Raw genomic sequence first — 22,447 nt, 5'->3', positions numbered from 1 at the left:
GCTTCTATATCGATTATAGATCATGGATTATGTATTCTTTTAAAAAAATATTCAATGTACAGTTTTGACTTTCCTACGATTTTATTATATGTATAGATAATAGTTATTTAGGAAATATATTTCATGTGCAGAATTGACCTCTACAGATTTAATATAAGTAGGTATACATATATTTAGATTCCAATTTCCATGTAACGTTAAATTCGACTATACAATAACTAACAGACAACGCAGGTTACTCTCGTTTCCGTAAGTTGAGGCGGCTACATATTCGGTCCTAATAACATGACTTTTTGTGAACGAAACGACAGCGCGGCTTAATTCGATGGCAACACCATCAGAAAAAAGGAAATATTTTTAACTTTGAAAAAATATTATGATTAACACTACTATTATTAATACTATTTTAACATTAACACAAAATATAAGACTGTGAGTGTGTAAAAATAAATCCAGCTAGTTTCACATCACACTTATGTTTATAATTAGGCATACGACATGAAAATATATTAATTACCAAGCAATAATCATATAGATAAATACTGAACAAAAGTATTAACAGTCAAAGTATATTATTTTTTACTAACAACATGTAAATGATGAAGGAATAATAATTATCAACGAACTAACCTTTTTGTATTAGAGTCCCGCCTCGTGATCGAATTATTAAAACACGAAGATTTTTAAAAATGTAACCAATGAACACAATCAATATTAGATTAACTGTAATGGTGTCTAGTTTGACTTAAAATAATATACATCTACCCTCACTTTTAAAAATGTAGTATATTCACACGAATTATAAGCGCACCTTATAGGGAAGGGAAGATTTATTATGGGTTAAAGAGTTAAATAAATAACTAACATAATTATATCTAAATTATTAATTTTTAACATTGTGTTCAGTAGTGTTAACATGTAAATTGATTTGATTTTTACGAAATCTCATAGATGGCGCTGAATCAAATTTGTCTTTATAGTACTAAGATTCATTAAACAGTTTCTCTGCCCAAATTACGTAAATGACGTAGTTTTTATAGTGTAAAGCTAGATAATAGCATGGCTTACTCAAAAACAACATTTAAACATGAGTCTTTAGATTGTACGCTGTCGTAGTACACGGAATACGTAAGAAAAGTAAAGGTTCACAGCTCCTCCCCCGGAGGTGATAGCATGATAATATGTTTAAAAAAACCTCACTCGACCTGTTAGTAATATTCATGCAAAATTTGAAGTCAATCTATGCAGTACTTTTCGAGATTAGCTCGGACAAACATACAGACAAACAGACAAACAGACAAACAGACAAAAATTCTAAAAACTATATTTTTGGCTTCTATATCGATTATAGATCATGGAATATGTATTCTTTTAAAAAAATATTCAATGTACAGTTTTGACTTTCCTACGATTTTATTATATGTATAATAGACTAATTTCAAAAACATTAGACATCGAATTATCGATATCCCGTATCTCTCTTGTAAGTAGGTAAAAACAAAGTTATTTATGTAAGCTCAAAGTTGGTATATAGTTACCAACTTATTTTCATGATGTCGGGAATTTTATGTGTTACAGTAAATGTTCTATTGAAATTTTAAGACCAAATAGTTATCTATACTAATATTATAAAGCTGAAGAGTTTGTTTGTTTGTTTGTTTGTTTGTTTGTTTGTTTGAACGCGCTAATCTCGGGAACTACTGGTCCGATTTGAAAAATTATTTCGGTGTTAGATAGCCCATTTATCGAGGAAGGTTATAGGCTATATACCTATCATCACGCTACGACCAACAGGGGTGGAGCCACGGGGGTGAAACCGCGCGGAGCAGCTAGTCTAAAATATGAATACAAAATAACTTTGTCACAAGTGGCTTATAGTCTGTAGGTAATACATCAATATTCTATAGCATAGCATAAAACGCACAGTTAATTGTATTCTAAGCTCCTCCATCAATAAACTATAATGCAAATTGGTTTTCGGTAACTGTAATCGGATGATACGCTTCAAAATTGTTCAGTTTCTATCTCAGAAATTTGAGGTTTCCGCCATCAAACCACTTCAAAGCGCTATCATTACTTTAATATCTACATTCTACATACATAGCTGGTGGCTTTATGTTTAAACGGTCATAGCAAATATTATTTCTACATTTTCATATTATAATAAATAAAGATTTTTTATAAGTCTTTGTAACTTACCTTTATAAAAAAAAATATTGTACCAACCTTGTACGTAGGTGTAGGTATACATTTTGTTTTTGACTTTAATCAATATATAGATAAAAGGCGACAAAACTATTAATGAGAAACATACTTAATAATATTTCTTCTTTTTTGTATTAAATTAACTTTGTTTTTTTTACCTACTTTATGCTTGTAATATCTAATTACCTAAATAATCCATACTTAATATTATAAATGCGAAAGTAACTCTGTCTGTCTGTCTGTTACTCAATCACGCCTAAACTACTGAACCAATTTGCATGAAATTTGGTATGGAGATATTTTGATACCCGAGAAAGGACATAGGCTACTTTTTATTGCGAAATATGTACCACGGGCGAAGCTGGGGCGGACCGCTCGTAAGGTATAAGCACAGACTAATAATAATATTCTACGTATACAAGTATAAGTATGAAATCTATATTTTCTAAAATTGGCAGGGAGGTAGTTTAAAGCCAGGAGAAGGACATAGGATAGGTACTAAAATGTACCACGGGCGAAGCCGGGACGGACCACTAGTTAATCATAATATTTTCAGCTGTGTAATATATCTAGTTAAGTAATAGATACAATTTAGAAAAACGCATTTTAAGACTGTTTTTTTTTTATTTAAAAAAGCGAGTAACTAAGTAGGTACCAATTGCAAACTTCATCTCGTTGGCCAGTTTTACCTATATTAATTATTTTTTTTAATTTAGAGCGTGGCTAAATACCAGTGTCGCACTTTTAATGATCTACCTACCTACCTAGATATTCTATTACCTACAAGTAGGTAATCTATATATATAAAACTCAAAGGTGACTGATAAAGGTAAATAAATAAATAAATAAATAAATAGTTATCTATCAACGCACAGCCCAAACCACTGGACGTATCGGGCTGAAATTTGGCATGCAGGTAGATGTTAGGACGTAGTTGGGACGTAGGCATCCGCTAAGAAAGGATTTCCCGAAATTCTTGCGGGAACGGGGAAAAACGGGGATGCACGTACGTCGTGGGTGGAAGCTAGTAATAATTATTATAATCTTATATTATTTGTTGGAAAAGCAAATTTTCGGAATAATACGTCACTGCGATATCAATTTAACATAATTATTATAAGAGAAGAATAATTATTACAATTGTCAGTATTTATGCAAAATGGAATTTAGTTTTTTACTTTTATTGAAGAATACTCATTTAAAAGTGGTCTAAATTCTTATACAAACAAGAACCACATGATTTTTACGTTGAAAACAAGGTATACTAAAAGCAGAAAGGAACCACCAGCAACAACGAATAATACATATGAAGCAAAATCGAACCACATCACCACGGGATTGCTTTGTTCAAACAAATAAACGATATTACTATCATGTCATTTTATACAAAACAGTTACTTGGTACCATTATACATTACACAATATATTTCTATAACTAACAATTACTTATTTTTAATACACAAAATGGAACCAGGTATCTGTGGTATGGTTATGCGTAAAATAAATTCATAATTTAATTGTAAGTAATTTTTTATTGCAAAATAAAACCACAAGCATTTGGTTCTATCATGTATAAATAAATATTGTAAAACATCCTGAAACCCATCATCGCTATATGGTACCAAATGCCTTGACTTGTTAAGAAAAGCATTGGAGACGAACACTGAAGATAATAATGAAGATACAACGGGTAAGTAGTTTTATTTAATGCATATAAGTACTTATTGAATCTGAGATGCAGATGCATGCTATGGATGCACGTACGCTTTATCCACTTTTGATTCATTCCCGATTGTGGTGTGATTTTAAAAAGATAGTTCATTAAGTAAGTACAAGAGGAATCCTCTGTGGATTTACGTATTTTAACGACACTGAAGTTGTTCACGAAGGCGAGTCATTGTGAGATGAAACTACTAAACCCTGTTTTAAAAATAACTGTCGATGATCTAGGTACCTACCTACTATTTTGGTAAAATACGTTTAGATTCAGATTCAGTACAGTACATTCAGCCACATCATTCAGCGCATATAATTATTTGTTTGATTTTAAAACTCGCGCGGCCTCTGTTTTGACCGGAACACTAGCCCGCGAAATTCAAAATTTTATCAAGTTTGTTCCGTACCCAAAGGATAAGACGATACTCTATTACTAAGACTCCGCTGTGCGTCTGTCTGTCCCTCTGTCTCATTAATCGTGATAGTTAGACAGTTGAAATTTTCATATGATGTATTTCTGATGCTGCTATAACAACAAATATTATGTACTAAAAAACAGAATAATATAAATATTTAAGAAGCTCCCATACAATAAACCGTGATTTTTTTGCCGTTTTTATAGATAATGGTACGGAACTCTTCGTTGCGCGAGTCCGACTCGCACTTAGCCAGTTTTTTGTACATGGCGCATGTACATACAACATGCTTAGTCGTCTAGTAGTACACCTAGGGCTTTATAAGACCTAATAATATTTTGCTGTCGCCATATACCTACGTATAAAAGCCACGCGGCTTTATTGTTTTGATTTAAAGCTTTTTTCTTTTTATTACAGAAGATAACGAAGAACCTTAAACGTCGATGCCTCTGGAGAAGCTTTCTTCACCTTCTAGCGATATTCAGTCCATATTACATCTCATTCCACAAGATGCACAGAGTTTTTATAACGGTCTCATTAGTGATGATGCAATAGAAGACCACATAGATGGACACGGTGGATTTCGAAATCCAATTTGATGATAACGTCGAATAAACGTAAAACGTCCTCTATAAGTATTATTTTATATATTTTTTTAATTAAAGCTTATTTACGATATTATAAATACCTACATAGTTTCATTTATATCATTAAATCCCTGGGTTGTGGTTCCTTTTTGTATAAGAGAAAACCTATCAATTGATAAATGTTAAAAGGAACCACATGCACATTTTCTTAATTATCTAGAAAGTTTAAGAGAATTCAGAGCAAATTAATACACACATACTTAAATAAGCAATATTTTATCAATGAATTTAAATAACATAAATTTTAATTTTACTTCATCTAACAGAGCTGCAAATGTTTTTGTAAATCCTTTGATATCTCAGAAGTGCGTGTTTGCTGGGTGGTTCCTTTTTGCTTAAATACGGATAATTTTCAGATGACAATCGCGCTAGTTAGGTTGTAATCCTGTGTTGTAATCTAAGTATACGGTTTTTTTACAATTTGGCGTATACTATACGACACACCTAGATTTTGTATATTATTCGATACAAAAATCTTATACATAATAGAATTAGATACATTCAGTGCGTGTCTTTGCTACGCACAAAGTATAACTTCGGTTTAAAATTCTAATACAATAATTATGGTGTACGGTGGAAAATCTAATTTAGTTTTTAATAATTTGATTAGTGCATATTGCTTTTATTCGTAAATAAAAACAATAAAACTTCTTTGGCCTTCCCACATGTAAATACCGAAAATACTAGTATCTATGATCCACTTTTTTCGCTGTCAACTGTCAGATGTCATACACAGAGCAAGTAATATAATATGTCAATGTCAAATGGTTGGAATTTTGATTCCGGTTTCTGGGTTGTGACTTCAGACTTGTGCATGCATGCAATATTTAGTACAAAGAGTGTATTTTAACAAGAAACTAGATTGACTATTCGTTTTCATCTTTCAAACGCAACCATTTGTTCATGTAAATTATTTATGTAACGATACATGTGTTAAGTGAACTGTATGTTTTGAAGGGTCTTACATTAGAGTAACAAATTTTGTTAAAATATGTCGTCACACGGGATTGTTTTGATTCTGGTAAGTATATTCTATAATGGACTAGGACTTCCTGTGGGTAATACTAACCACACACAAGCTATTTCGGGAATTGAAAATGATGTACTTAATTTGGCGAATAGCTGTGAAAACTTGTTTTTAGTAGAAAAGATTAAAAACAAGATGGAAAACTGCAAATTAATCAGTAAAAATTCAACAAAAACAGATTACGAATGTAAAATGTTTTATGATATAAACAATCAGTTATGTACTACATTCGGACGGTCAGAAGTAGACCTAAAAGGAAATTTTAATTCCAAAATGAGTATCACTCAGAACATTGAAACAATATGTGAGGATGCGAAAACGTGGAAACCTACAACAGATTACAAACAGGAGTTGGAAAATTTATTCAATAAGTTATCATTATGTTTGCAAGTTTGCAATGTTGATGGCATGGTTAGTGAAGATTCAAACTTCTTCTGTAAGTACTATAAATGGGGTTCAGAGATATTATTAAGCCATGCAAACGCTGCAACACATTCAAGTAGTGCTGTCGCTCCAACAAATGGCAACAGTAAATATGAAGAAAAGCCAGTTGTTTCTGAAACAACAAATAATGCAGCTAGCTCTCAGAATAGCAACATAGAACAAGTGAAAGAAATGAAACAGTCTGAGCAATCAACAAAATCAGCCACAGTATTAAAAAGTGATGTACACAATGAACATGTGGCCCCAGAAGTATCCAAGGACATGTCAGGACTACAAAAACCCGAAGTTAGCGAAGATAATAATGACAATTTGGTACCTCCTTCATCTAAGAGTGAATTTCAAAAACCTTTAGAAGAACCTGCTTTGAAATCAGCTCCAGAACAGGAAAATCAACAGAAACCTGTTATTGAAAATCCCAAACCAAATGCACCTCATGATCTTTTGGACGAAGCTGACAATGATATGGAAAATGACTTTGGTAAATACTTTTTAATATTTTTATTGTGCAAAGATAGTTTAAGACCTGAGAATGGACTTAGGATAGGTTTTATGCCAGACATCCCTTGGGAACAGAAACTGTGTTGACTTTAATTTGACTGTAGAAAAATTTAATATATTAATAACTAGCTTTCCGCCTGTGGCTTCACCGCATTTTCAAACTAAAACCTGCATAGTTCCCGTTCCCATGGGATTTCCGGGATTAAACCTTTCCTGTGTGTTAATCCAAGTTACCCTCTATATGTGTATTTGCTATAAGAGAAACAAACATACATATGTACAGATATACATACATCCATCCTCACAAACATTCACATTTATATTTATATTAACAGATTTTTTAATCTAAGTAGCAACTATTTTAATTAGTTGCTACTTAGATTAAAAAATCCTGCTGCATCCTGCCTTTTCAAACACTTTAAATAACTTGGCTTTTAATGCATATTTAATATTTATTAATGTTTATAATTATTTTTTAATTTCAGGACCTGGTGAACCTTTTTCTGATCAAGAAAACATGGATGAGGAAATGAATGCAGACCCCAAAATTGAAACACAAAAATCAAAAGAAAATGAAAACATTAATAAGCTTCCCCTTACATCATTTAATGTTGATATCGGACAACGAGGTATGTTCTATCTAGAGATTTATTCAGAACCAAATAAATTAAATGCTTATTAATCCCTCAGTCCCCGGAATCACAGACACAATAGAAAATCTATTTATGTAACAAGTTTGACTTTCTCAATTTTTTCCTCAAGAACTAAATGTTGTACAAAAACTAGTTAAATGTATTTATTATCTTGTGTGTTTGATTATTTTACATGAAGATTGTAATCTTGATATTAACCATCAATAAAATCAAAACAGAATTTATCCAACTTTACAATCTTGATAAATTTTTATAGAACATAATATAGTTAGAACATAATATAGTTAGAACATAATATAGTTAATACAAATAAAAAAGCAAATATGGCTGAAACTCAAATAATTAAAATCAATGTTTGAACAAGTGAGATTGTAACCTTGCTTTCAATAAAAGTGCAAATATAATAACTATTTTGAATTTGACCATTTATGATAGTAAAAATATTTTAACAGTGTAAAATATTATGTATTCATAATATATTATTAAGAAGTTATGAAAATATGACTATGACATATTTTTTAGTCTAAATAATATGTGTTAGTACTATTAGAATATAATCTGAATATTACAATATTTTTTAATTTATGAACATTTTTCTTAATGACCTGAACTAGGTACATACATATTATTCAATTATTTTGTCTATCACTTACGTAAGTACATATTGCAATTGGACAATTTTTTTAATTGTACCTGTTTAATAATATACATATACTAAAACAGAAAGATAGAATGTAATATAATTTATATATTTGGCATTTAAATATGTCTAAAAATCATCTAAATAAATAAATAATTAGGTATTATTAAAACTAAATATTTATTAAAACATGTACAATTTTGTTTTCAGAAATGGTATTTCCCAACACAATTCAAGATACATTTGTAGAAGACGACGACCACTTCTTCCCATTCTTCTTGACAACAATCGTTCTTGTTGGCCTCTTGTATGTTTTATACCATAACAAGAGTAGAGTCACAAAAGTGGTAAGTATTTAGCAAAGTGCTATTTTACTTTTACATTTTCTGGAAAATATTAGTACTTTATTAATAGTTAGTTAATGAATAATCATTAATCATTATTAATATAATAAGTATAAAAACAATTACTTTGATTCTTATAATTATTATTTTGAGATCAATAGAGTTGGAAGTGTGATGCCTTCCACCTGCATTGTCTAAATATTAATAAATATATATTATGTTATAGTCAAACCCCGAAGCTCGGGCACTCTTAGGTTGGACTGGTCAAACTCAGGTCTTGCATAATGACTTTGTCAAAGCCCAAATAAATGTAATATTTCGGCCTTTTACTAAACAATTTTCGTCAGTCGTTGACTAGCTGAGGCGTTTTATGCGCGTGCCTATGCTGTGTTCGCCTACGCCCGAAACTGCTGCTGACTTCAGTCAAAGGGTGAAATTCAAATGTATTTCGAGGAATGCCCGATGGCTTTTGCCAAAACTATGATAAACCAGTCCTTCCGCAAGAGATTTTGTTTCGGGATTTGACTATAACATAATTATATACTGAAAGCGCATCAGAATGCGTTTCATAGCTTCTTAGCGAGCAGACACACAATGGAAAGCAACTTTGTTTTATACTCTGTAGTGATGAATATAGAAACCCAGTGTATTACATTTTATTTATATTATTTACAGATTTTGGGTTTGATAGTGGAAGGTCGGCAATCAAATCGCAGAAGAAACAGCCGAGGCCACGCCTACAAACGCTTGGATACCCTCGAACAAGCCATGAGCGCCAGCAGCACGGCACCACCCAGCAAAATTATATACTAAATGTATTCATATAAGCAGTCTTACAGCCAGAATCTGAAAATTTAATAATTGTATACTATGCAGTATTCCTTTCTCATACACACTATGAATTTCAATTTTAGTAGCATGACTTGGTTACTATTGAGGAGCATACATTAATGATGAGGTGCGTATATTGTCCATACATATTTTGTGATTGGCGGATAATTTTTTTTACAAATTACAGTTGTGTTTTGATGTGATAAAGTCATGGTTTGTGCTTTCGCAATGGGTTTTTAAACCGTCTAGATATTATATTTATTAAATTGGCCACTGTACTATTATTTATATTTTAGGATTAGGTATATATTGATTATTTATGTGATGAAAGAAATTGTATGTCTGTGGAACATCTTGTTTGGTATAACGCAACAAATTTTTGAACTGTATCTTTCTAGTCTTATATCCTTTTAACATTACATGTAACTTAATACAGTCCATCTTACGAATTGAAATTTACGATTATCAACTATCTCTGACAAAGAATTAGTACGAAACAAAAAAGTACAATATATTATAGTAATGGATATTAATAAACATTTTCATTTTTATATTTGATATAACTGTTGTTGTTTTTGGTATTTATTAAATTATTATTTTTTTATGATTTTGAACAAAATTTAGGGTGATGTAGATCTCCGTAGTTTTTCATTTTAATAATAAGTTAAAAAAGATATCCCAGTTCTGATATTTCTGTATTAATGTTTGATGTTACAAATGTTAATGTGGAAATAAACTTCTTTCTGTAAATTTATTACTCTTGTATTAGAGTAAATAATATTTACATTTTTAATAGTTCATTAATTATTTATTAGTAGATGCTGTTCAAAATTATTTTTAAATACAAGTAGCCATAGATATAGGTATAATGTTAAGGATTTCGTTGCTTAGTATTTTTGACTTTTAGTGTCCAGAGATTCAGTTCATTTCGAAATTGTATTTTTAGTGTAAATTAGAGCTTAAAGCGACATTAAGTAGGTATATTTTATGTTTCTACCTATTTGTACTTCTATTCACAATAAAGATTCGAATATATTTTGTTTGTTTCTTTATAAATTTACATTAATAATTAAGCTTCAAGACTCATTCTTTTTTCGCAAGTAGAAAAAAAACCTCACGTATGTAGGTGTGTATTTCTTTCGGAATTCTCATCGCCGTTTGTCTCAACGCAGGGATTGTGTTTATTTTTTACTACCTACACGATATAGCCGACGTCGAACTTCGTTATTAAAAGGAGAATAAATAACATAAGTCAGAGATAATATAGTACTACAACCAAAAAGTCAGTGAGATTATTGATTGCCGCAGAAGACAAATGAAGCACAAGCATTACCACAGATAATATTATACTATACTAAGCATTATTGTGGTATGTGTATGTATCGTGTGTTTATGACTTGTAAAGCGCGGTAAAATCATCCAAATATACATACGCAATGGGTATATTGACGTTTTTGTTTCTATTTGGCGCCCTCTACTCGAGATCTCGCGAACTAGGGCGACGGACACGGGACAATCCTAAATGGTAGGGTGCTTTAGTCTTCGCCTTTGGGTGAATTTATCAAGTGTAACGTTGAAAGTATTACAGTGAACATTGTTAGCAACTGCTTTAGCGCCCTCTTGTATACAGTAACAAAATAAGAAAGAAGTATAGTGATGAGATTTTGTTTCCAGCTAGAATACTTAGATGTCACTTGTTCCCTGTGTGTATACCTAAGCTCACAAGCCTAAGGGCGTATTCAGAAAGAAAGCTTGAAACTTATAAGCGCCGATAAGCGCTTATAAGCGCTTATAAGTTTCAAGCTTTCTTTCTGAATACGCCCTAAGCTTGTATACGTAGTATATTATTATTATAGTCTGTACCTAAACCCTTCAACTTATTTCTGGTTATCTTATTTTTTATTTACAGCTTCGTTATTAAAAAAATGGAATATTGCCATAAACAAATTTGATATTTATTTAAGTAGATGTGACTTTGCTACACCATTAATTTAAAATTCTGAAAAAAGTAGAATAAGTATAAATTTAATTCAAATTTAGTAAGTAGCTAATATTGTTTTAAATTAACTGTGGCCGGTATAAATAAAAAGAACACGTTATCGTGAGATCTTTCCACGTCTTTCTTTTGTACTTACTAAAAAGTAAAAACGTAATTTCGGAGTTAACAGAAAATGATGATACTTACAGAAAGGTCGAGAATATAAAAATAGGTATGAACAGAACCGTATTATTTTATCGTAACGGTTGTTTGCTAAACTCTTTATTCGTCAAAGCAATTTATGTATGGAGTACCTACTAGATGACACTCAAAGCAATAGTAGATACTGAGTTGGTACCTACCTTTATAAAGAAAGATTAAAAAAGAGTTGTTTTTTAAAGAAAATATCGTTATCGATAATATTCCCATCGCTGATCAGTAGATCTTGTACTTATGTAAGTAGATATATTACTAAGTATATTTTTTATAATATTAAAAGGAAACCAATTCGCTCTATGGTCAATAAACATGAGCTTATAGAAATTTATTTCCATCCTTATGAGTTTAAGTACGAATTGTGTGACCCCATTTAGGGCGCCTTAATAAAAATAAATAGTGATAAAATCTTGCCATACACAAAGAACTATACCGCGTAAGATGAAAAACAATAGTGACCAAAGGATCAGAACCTTCATAACACTGCAGTCGTAAGGAAAACGGACAAAATTGTTTTTTGGTTCGGCGAACGTCTTTGACGATTTTATCGCCCAGTGGGATTCGCTGTCCTCGGGGGACCTAAAATTATTATCTTTTGTTATTTCGGCATTTCTCCCTGAGTCCCTACACACATGGTGCAATAGTTTCCTCGTTATTCTGATGGAGAAAATAATACATATGTTGTGGTATTCGTAATCAACGTTCTTCGAAATAATATCGATTGTATTTAGCACATAATAATATTATCTACTAAATAGTAAGCTACTGCGAAGGTAGCTATTCAGTGTAAACCATTTAATTACATAAGTAGGTATGTACTATATTACTACAAACCACTAAACTTGCTATGCTATGGCAAAATTTATTATGTGGGGTATAATAGATATTATAATCTTCATAGTTAATATTAGGTACCTATATAAGTAATATACGAGATTTAAGAAATTACAGGCCCAATACTTAGTGTATCTATAATGTAGGTATTTATTGATTTGAAATCTATTACGTACATTGGGTAATTGTGTACTAAATCGAATGGAGCCTGATGCGGACCGTTATAAATTTTGAACTAACGAAGGACATGGGATTAAGGAGTGTTCAAGTTACATTGATCCCATGTTACAAACGATATAAATTGTAGTTAATTTTAGTAGAGTATCGACAAAAACGGGTCGATCCTCTTTTAAGTACCTACATATTTTACTGACTAAGCATAGATAGGTACCTACATACCTATCTATGCTTAGTCTCTTCCTTTAAACTAGTACTTAGGTAGGTAGTTAGGTAAAGTATTAACGTAACGGCACCAGTCTTGTACAGATTAAGGAAAAAATTGAAGTTTTTTGCAAATTTCTCATAGGTTTTTTAACTTTATTGGATATTGTTTAGTTATACCTTTAGTTCAATGTTAGTTTAACGTAACCAATGTTAGAAAAAAGATTACAATGCATAAATAATGAAGTTATTTATAAATTAAAAAACCACTTTTTTGCACCAGTGTTGGACAGTGAAAAATCTAATGATGGACACCCAGTTTTGGACAACATCCAGTTATGAACACCCATTTATGGACTGTACCTAATGTCGTTTCTCCAGTTATTTACATTTGGAGAAGACTTATAGTTATCAATAGAATCTTGAAAATGATGATTGGAATACAATAAAACGGGGATGTATTTATAAAAAATAGTACTTATTAATTATTTTGCATACTTATAATATTAAAAACAGTCTTAATTTCCATTTTCTATGCAAAAATTGGACAAATGCATCGTTAAATACGAGTTATGTCCGTTAAGAAACACCAATATGGTTTTTTTTCTCAATAAGTCAGGTATGTAAAATATAACTAAAAAAAGTACTGCCATTCCATCCATTTTGGAACTTCTTCTTCTTCGTCATATCACTATAGGGATATGTTATTAATACCTTTAAAAAAAGTTTATTTTCGACATATGTCCATAAATGGATATATCCATAGAATTAAATCCAGTTATGGACACTGATGAATTTTATTTAAACAACATAACCTATCGTGATACTAAATCGTGTAATATTTCGTACACTTAACTACTATAAATAAAAGTAATATCAAATTTTGCTGACATTTATACAAAAATTCTTATAACCAAAATTGTGTCCTCACTTCCTTAAGGATTTTTTTAGTAAAAACGGATTTCTTCGAAACGTGTCGCAGCAACTAAACATAACGTTCTGCGATCTTTAAAAAGTATTGCCAAATTATATAACGTTAATTTTGGTCTTAATATTTAAATTTAATATTTATTTTGTCCATTACTGGATGCTTGTCCACGACTGGTGCCGTTACCTTATGTATATTATCTGTGCTTTAAATATGAAATTACCAATGTATTCTTTAGAGAGTATATTTATATTATGTACTTTTTCATTAATATATATCACTCACATCTAAAAGTAACATATGTTAATTAATTGTTCATATAATGTACTGACTTATATTCTTATAGTTAGTAGTAGAGGAAATCAAAGTATTTCTTAAATTTTGCCTTGGATTCTCTGTGCTTTAATTTCTTCTGCATCTCTATCATTTGATTTCTTTCGTTGCGCCTAATTAAATGAACATTAATTTACAGTCCCTGCAGACATACCTACAGACATATTAGCATACGGTTTAAACTCCCACCCGACCCTCATTAGCGTGTTTGCGATCGTAATTAAAGTAGGTTAGGTAGGATCTTTTTCAAATGGTACCTATGTATGCTATTGTGGAAAATATATAGAAAAAAATATATATCTAAGAAAGTGACCGATGATTATACAATGATTTATTAAAATAAACATTCTGCACTGTGAGATCTGTCCACGCGATGTATTTACTCTTAGTAGTAGGTAGGCTACTAATATTTGTTAACAACTTTGGGGACTGTAGAAATGCATGTGTGAACAATAGAGGGCTACGATGTACAGTAACTACTACCAGTATTATATTATCTATGGTAAATATGTACTACGAAACTAGTAGTGTGCTAGTAGTAGGTTGCCGTGGAAATAAACATTTGACTGTCGTTCGTGTCGGGACTCGGGAGTCGCAGGAGAGCTTTCACCATTTACAGAAGAAGGCGATGAATCGACTTCATTTATCTTTATCTAAACTCTTTGTTATCGACAGCTAGTTGTTATCAGTAAAGCTCCATTCTAGTAGACTACTCAAAAGGTTTTTCTCAAGTCAACTGATTTAATACATACGATATCTTAAACTTATTTGACGTTTGCTGGAGTATTTGGTCCTTTTTCTTTTGTTAAAATAGATAGGTATTTTTTTTAGTAGGTATGCATAAAACCCTATTATATTTACCCAAGACAAATGCCTCTAGTAGAATTTATTTTGTAAAAATGTAAAAATTAAACGAATAGCGACCCGCCAAACGCAGGTTCGTACACATAATCGCTTTGAAGCCTTCCAGTGATTTTATAAAATAATATTATACCTAATGTAGGCATAATGTTCAACATAATGTGTAATCATTAAATAACAGGTTGAACATAAAAATAATTAGTATATTATTTTACTAACGTTTGCTTTAAAAAGCCATTTTTTTTCCTTTTTTAGGTTGAATATCATACCACAATACATTCCTTATATTTTAGCTCCAGAATTTACAAGGTTTATAAATTTTAAATTTATCACGAAATTTTTTTAACTTTTAAATACATAATATATTTCAAGTAAGTAAGTACTTAGGTACCTACTTAATAAAAATACTGAATTTATACCGACGAAGAAACAATTTATATTGCAAACTAGCGGTCCGCCCCGGCTTCGCCCGTGGTACATATTAACGTTTTCTCTACATAAGAACCATCCTCGTACTTCAAGGAATATAATAAAAAAAGAATTATCGAAATCGGTTCAGCCGTTCTCGAGTTATGCGCTTACCAACACATTTTGCGATTCATTTTTATATATAAGATTATTGAGATACTTTTATAAATAAACAACATCAGTACCTAATTAAATAGCTACTTACAAATCAAACAATATTCCTTGGCCTGTCTGAAATCGCAAAAGTTTAGCGCTAATAAATATTTACTTGAAAGCTTCTATCTATTATTCGTCCTGTTGTTTTTTCGTGAATAAATATTAATTTATTGTAAATTTTTCAATTGGTGCATTTAATACCTAGGGACTTATTATGTATTTTCAAATAAACATTAGGATGAACTACTTGTCATCAATGAATAATTATTATAACCAGACAGAACTTGTCGGAATAAATTAAGTAAAACAAAATTTATATAATAACAGTTCATACAATAATTAATAAACTTGATATTTTTCTGAAGAATATAAATTTTTGATCACGAGGTGGGATTCGAACCCGCGTAGCTTCGCCGTTCCGGGGCAAAGCCTAGCCTCTCAGCCACTCGTGATAATCTATTCTCAAAATAATCATTTATAAGGCATTTGAATTTCAATGGGAAAAGAAAATAAATCTGCGCTTATTTGTGCATCAAGAACCTATTCTCGTTTACGATTTAGATGTGTCTTTGTTTGGTGAGCATCAATCAATTGTGTTTTAATATTTATTTTTGTGAAATTAATTTTTATCATGTTTATAAATAGATCTCAAAAGCTCTTAGTCGTCAAGAAGAAATATTTCTAAGAAAAAAATATTTCACCTGCAGTACAAAGACCTTAGCTGACATCACAATGTTTTGAAGATGAAGCAAATAAAATACGAAGAAAGAAAGGTATTTCTTACTTTAATTTTTTGCCTTTAACTGTTAGGTATGTCGATACAGACAAAGACTTAGGTAACATTTCATAAAACTTGACTCGTCAGGATAAATTATTTTATTTTAAGAAAACACATCGAAGCGAAAATAACTGAATTCTGTATTATTATGTGGTGCAACATCAACCTTATTGTACCTATACTGCAGAACAAACATTATTTTAACCACTCTAAAATTCCAAGATTTTTGCTTTTCAAGCTACTTATTCTTTGATAGTGCGCTTTTTATACCAGCTTATGGGCAAAATACATTTTAGTACCTATAGTGTCACAAAGAGGTCTCAGATTCAATAAAGATCTTACTTTGATCACGAAGACACATTGTTAAGAAATACTATATATATATTTTACAACATAATATAGCCGTTGTCCTGCTTTGTTACATTATTATTTATTAATATTATTTACTTACAAACTCTTCTCTGCGCTTCTAAATATTCGAGTTTTCTTGTTCTTTGGTTATAATAAATATGATCATTATGATCCCATTTGTATGTTATCGTAATTACTTATATTTTAATGAACACATCTGTTGTATTTAATGTAATTTAAAAGGTTGATTCTACGGACTACGAACCCTTACCATTATTTATTCTGAGCGCTGAGCGTGTAGATACTGGCATAAAGATACTAATAACAATTTAGACCGCCTGTGAAAACATGTAACTGAGGCGGAAAAATAATTTTTTGAGTTGTTTGATGACAATACGACGTTATAGTATAAGTGAGAGCAGTACACGGTCGCTAAATATTAAAAAAAAATCATGCGTTGTAATTAGGTATACTCCATTACCTTGTACATAGAACTGTCTCTATTCTTTATGTTTTTAAAGTGAAACTTTTATTAGATCGTCTCAAACTTTTTGGTCTGTGTAGCGCATGTCGCGTGACGGTCGGCTGCCGAGTAGGTATACCTACTCGGCAGCCGACCGTCACGCGACATGCGCTACACAAAGCAGTGTTCGGAACCGTTCGAACAGTTTCACTTTTACCGTGGTTTCATAAAACCACACAACATTTTTTTGTTTTGTCGGTTCACACTTCGCAAGTCGCAACGGGAATCCTGCAGTAAAGTTTTAATCACTGGAGGGTTAAAAAGTGCCACAGTCTAAACATGTTTAACGTACTTCAATTAAGTAGCTATCTTAAAACTGTCTAAACTTTTACTTACCTACTTAAAATATTTTAGTACTTATTAAAAACGTTACATATTAGGTAAATGCATATCATAAATAGTTTTTTTTTTTAATATAGAAAGTTTCAAACATCTACAAAAAGCCATGTTGACTAAACTTTGCTTCACATAATATTTTCACGAATTAAGCTTAATAAGAAACCTTAAAGCTTTTTTCATTTTTTATATCCTTAATACAATTTATAGCTTAGTCGTAAATCTGTCCAATAATTTAAATAGATAGCGAGGATCATTATGCGGGGTACAACGAAACTTACAGAATAATAATTTTAGGAACGTATTTTTAATGTCAGTAGACCGTACCTACAACTTTACACAAATTATTGTAATTTTCACAATACAACTTTTTAATAAATGGTTTTTTTTAGAGCAATAAATTCGTTATTCTAGAAGCAAAACGGTAGAGTAATATTCCTGTTTATTAGGTGTCTGAGTCGAGTTACGAATAATTTAAGACGCAAAGGATTGGTACATAAGTGCCGAGATTTCGTCATAGTCTCATTATTTAATTTAAAGGTGTCATAATTTGATGAATATATTGTATATTTTGTATCCTGTATGGCTTCTAGGTGATTCTTTGATTGAAGCAGTGTAGATATTTATTGTTTAAGTAGGTACATATTTCGATTAGAAAGTTCACGTTTTTTCAACTAGATTATTTGTCCAAAACGTCTATAAATAATTTTTATTCTTAACGTTTACAACGTGATAGGAGAAAGTATACCTAAGTTGAAATATTAATAAGGATAAGATTGTTATTGGATTGTTATACTGTTGTAGTGTGTTTTAATTTAATGGGTAATGATGAATCAACGTAAACCAAATTTAATTGAATCTTTTTCGCGTCTTGAATTAATAAACTTAGTACCAAGTTAGATGACAGACTTTACATACGTGAAGAATAAATCTGCATAATACATTTGTGTAAAAGTTTTTGGCTTAACACGAATTTGCTGTAGATGAATAATATATAATATTACCTATGTACCACACAATTCAAACGCTCAAAAATAATAACTTACAACCCTTAAAAGCTTTTTAATGCGATGCATACGGGTTTCGTAATATGTTTAATTTGTCTTTATCATATATTTTTTTTAATTTGAATATATTATACCTACACTCATATATGAAGGCAAATACGGGTAGGCGTATATTAGAAATTATGTCATATCGTTAAACGGAATTGTTAGGATTTATAATGCATGCTTCGATCTACGAATATAATAATTAGATTTAATGGGTACTAAAATATTCGTTTACGGCTTTCTATCGTAAGAGTAAGAATTGGTGTTAACTGATACGTGTATTTATTTTTAGTCTTGGTTATTATTTTTTACACAAAGCTTTCAAAGGAAAAGTAACTTTTTAATATGTAAGGACATAGACCGGACTCTCAGTGGAGTTTCGTTTGCAAAAATCGCGGACCTAAATCTTGTTTCTGATATATATTGTATAGATCCCAGACATCCTATAGACAGATGTTGCCAACCAGTTTTGTGGTCCCCCTGCCCGCACCCCGGTAATTAAATATGGCATACAAAGAAAAAAATAAAAATTTCCAAAACATGCCGTGTGGGGTATCAAATGAAAGAGCTTATTGAGTAGATCACGAATATATAGCATACTATATACATTTCTTACACTTTCTCTAAGATTTTTTAGAAAATTTACGAAAATGGTCCATTTTTGAGTTAACTTTAAACCACTATAGATTGAAAACTCATGAATATATTTTTTAAATTATTATTTTAAATAATTAACAATAGTCCATTGTTTACGATTCAATATTTCGTACAGTGAAATAGTTGCATAGGGAGTGGGGGGAGCATTCAAAGATGGCGAGTATATTTTCAAGTTCATATAGTATATAGTTATTTTCATCAAATCCACCACATAGCTCACTTATATTATATTACGAGCTATTGAATCATAAACAATGGACTATTATTAATTATTTAAAATAATAATTTAAAAAATATATTCATGAGCTTTCAATCTATAGTGGTTTAAAGTTAACTCAAAAATGGACCATTTTCGTAAATTTTCTAAAAAATCTTAGAGAAAGTGTAAGAAATGTTATAGTATGCTATATATTCGTGATCTACTCAATAAGCTCTTTCATTTGATACCCCACGCGGCATGTTTTGAAAATGTTTATTTTTTTCTTTGTATGCCATATTTAATTACCGGGGTGCGGGCAGCGGGACCACAAAACTGGTTGGCAACATCTGTCTATAGGATGTCTGGGACCTATACAATATATATCAGAAGTCAGATTTAGGTCCGCTATTTTTGCAAACGAACATCTCCTTGGAGCCTGCTCTAACAGTTTATTTACATCAACGTTCAACGTTGACTTTTGACGTTAAGAACACTTAAATGAAGCTTTTAAAAGATTGAGTCATCATATCTTTTAATATGAATAGACAGGATGTTTTCAAAAGAATCTCGTGAGGTCTATAATATTTTGCTCATTCGATCAACAGGAAGTTAAAGAGGAAAATTTTAAGAACCAAAACGGCGTCACGTTAAAATATGTAACTGTTATCTTACTTCTAGGATTATAGGCAATTAATATAAGCATTAAAAATGAATTTTGAACTATAAATAATTTTTCTACGTAATTATATATCTAATGATAAGGATGCTTCTCTTTGAAAAGCTTTGTCAGTCGAACTTACTGCGCCGCTGCGATAGGACGCCGCGGGTCCCTATCGGAATTTAGTTTCTCGGTCGGGTCGTGCAAAACTAAATACAGTATAGTAAAATTTAGTACTAGTGTAATAGAAAGTGATATAAATATTGGATACTATGGAAACAGTTTGTGAAGTAAATTAAAAGTTTTAAAGTTCACTTTCCGGTATTGTTACTAACGGATATTAAAGCTTAACCGCTTCTTAGTGAAGTTGTAATTTCTTGATTGAATGTTTTTAACTCTGTAATGCAATTTAATTACTGTTTAAAGCTATAGAACGGATGATTTAAAATTATATTTTACCATATTGCGTCTGTAAGAAATATTTAAAATTATGTAACTTTCCCTACATATATTGTCTTTACTATAAAGTAATCTGCTTATCTATCCTGTGCTATTAGTTGCCGCTCCCAGACAACCTTAATCCAAATGAAACATAATACTAAAAGTTTACTTTTTACACACCTGTATTATATTCTTCTCTTTATCTTTTTATAAATTGTTTGAGTTATATTTATAGATAGTTTTTTTGTTGTCATAAATATGGATCAGACATAATAAATAATAATAGCCAAATAAATATTCAAAATCAATTATTATACTGATAGAAATATGCACCAGATAGAGCAAAAACATATAGAAATAAAAGGTGGCAAAAAACGGTTTCAAAAGTGTATTAAAATAATTAACTATCCCACCAAAATAATGACCAGATATTGCAGATGCTAGCAATAGTTTAGACATATAAAGCATTTCGATTTAACCGGCTCGTCTTATTCGACACTAAAATAGAATATAATAGAAACCTGCGTCATTCACAAAACGTGTCGTTAGAACCAGAGTAATCCTCAATAGACCTATTAATTGTCTCTTTAGAAATTAGAAATAATAGGCAATTAAACAAAGATGAAGTGCTCACTGTAAATCATTTTTAGTATTTCTTAATAACATTAAGGTTATTATTTTTATTAACTACAACACTTTGAAAGTGTCTATAAAAACTTCTTTACGGAGCCCCAACTCGTGATCGAACGATATTAAGCGAGAAAACGCAAAGATTATAATAAAAGCATAAAATTGAAAAGAGAAAAAGTTGGATAGTCCAAAAGTGTACCTACCTACGACTCATTAGGCGCATTCGTTCGGAAACAGAAGAAAATGATTGTAGTTTTTTTTAATAACTATTAAATTAGGTACCGTAAACGATATAAGTATAATCTTTCCAATACCAATCTTCGCATTATACGCAAGTTATCGTGTTTGTAACGATAAAAAGTGTTGATTGACGGGAATTTTTCTTGTTCTATTTCTAAAATTTTTCCGGTTCTATTTTCTTGAATCATTTTTTACCAGTGATAGTATTGATCTCCATTAAATTATTTATAAAATGGTGTGCAGATTAAGGAGATTACGTGGATTGAATCGTGTAATTAATTAAAAGTTGCGAAACCAAGGCAAAATATTTTTTTCGATTATAGAGCACTCGTCTCTAATGCTTCGTATTTTGTACCTATTTGTATTTCTAACAACGGTGATGCCCATGTGATGCCTGTTATATTTCTAAGTATTCTTATAATGCATATTTATACATAGTAGGTATATAGATAGCCTTTCGAAGCAAACCTTTCCGCTATGTAAGAGCCTTACTATAGGTAAATCCTTAATTGCGTAACTTTACCACCTTTGTTATTTTACACGTTGCGTTATATTGTCAAGCAAAGTAACTGTCGTAAATAAATACACCCCAATCCCCTCTCACGTCGTAATAACAACTTACAGTGCTACTGCAATAAACGTTTAATTGTCAGCAATATTAAGCAGTAACTATATTGTATGTACTGTTAGTCCATTGAAAAGTTACATTTGGGGTTGCGTTTTTTAGAGGACGCAATTTTATTTTTTTGATGTGTAGGGGGGGTCAGTGTGAAGCTATCACCAAGTTTGTGGGGTCGCCACCCTTGTCCCACGGCCGCCATCTTGAATCTAGTTCTGCGACAAAAAGTTACTGAATCAAAGTTGTAGAGAATTTAATTTGCAACAAATAATGTTAACATTGTTTTATTATCAGATGAGAACAGCCTACGTCCATCGCGAATATTGTTAGATATGGGAATGGCTTCACTTTTTAATTTTAAGTTTAAGAGATATATCGTTAAAACCA

General features: G+C 31.0%; 1 protein-coding gene across 1 annotated transcript; it reads left to right on the top strand.

Annotated features, from left to right (window-relative positions):
- Window positions 1-5,755: 5,755 nt before the first annotated feature.
- Window positions 5,756-10,456, top strand: LOC149488483 (uncharacterized). The gene is made up of 4 exons (XM_089695608.1): window positions 5,756-6,933; window positions 7,439-7,582; window positions 8,457-8,593; window positions 9,266-10,456. Exons 1-4 carry the CDS (start codon window positions 5,976-5,978, stop codon window positions 9,401-9,403), a joined length of 1,377 nt encoding a protein of 458 aa, XP_089551734.1. The 5' UTR covers window positions 5,756-5,975; the 3' UTR covers window positions 9,404-10,456.
- The last annotated feature ends 11,991 nt before the right edge of the window (window positions 10,457-22,447 follow it).

This window comes from Colias philodice, chromosome 5, assembly GCF_061535455.1.
Source record: "Colias philodice isolate Cphi_HAF_F1 chromosome 5, ilColPhil1 Martin Lab GWU primary, whole genome shotgun sequence".
NCBI classification, from domain to species: Eukaryota; Metazoa; Arthropoda; class Insecta; order Lepidoptera; family Pieridae; genus Colias; species Colias philodice.
The sequence above is the reverse complement of the archived record's forward strand: the minus strand, read 5'-3'. Positions and strand labels throughout refer to the sequence as shown.

Coding starts and splice junctions, on each gene's coding strand:
- LOC149488483 (XM_089695608.1), top strand. CDS start 5,976: ATGTCGTCACACGGGATTGTTTTGATTCTGGTAAGTATATTCTATAAT. Junction 7,583..8,456: donor TGTTGATATCGGACAACGAG/GTATGTTCTATC, acceptor TTTTGTTTTCAG/AAATGGTATTTCCCAACACA. Junction 8,594..9,265: donor AGAGTAGAGTCACAAAAGTG/GTAAGTATTTAG, acceptor TATTATTTACAG/ATTTTGGGTTTGATAGTGGA.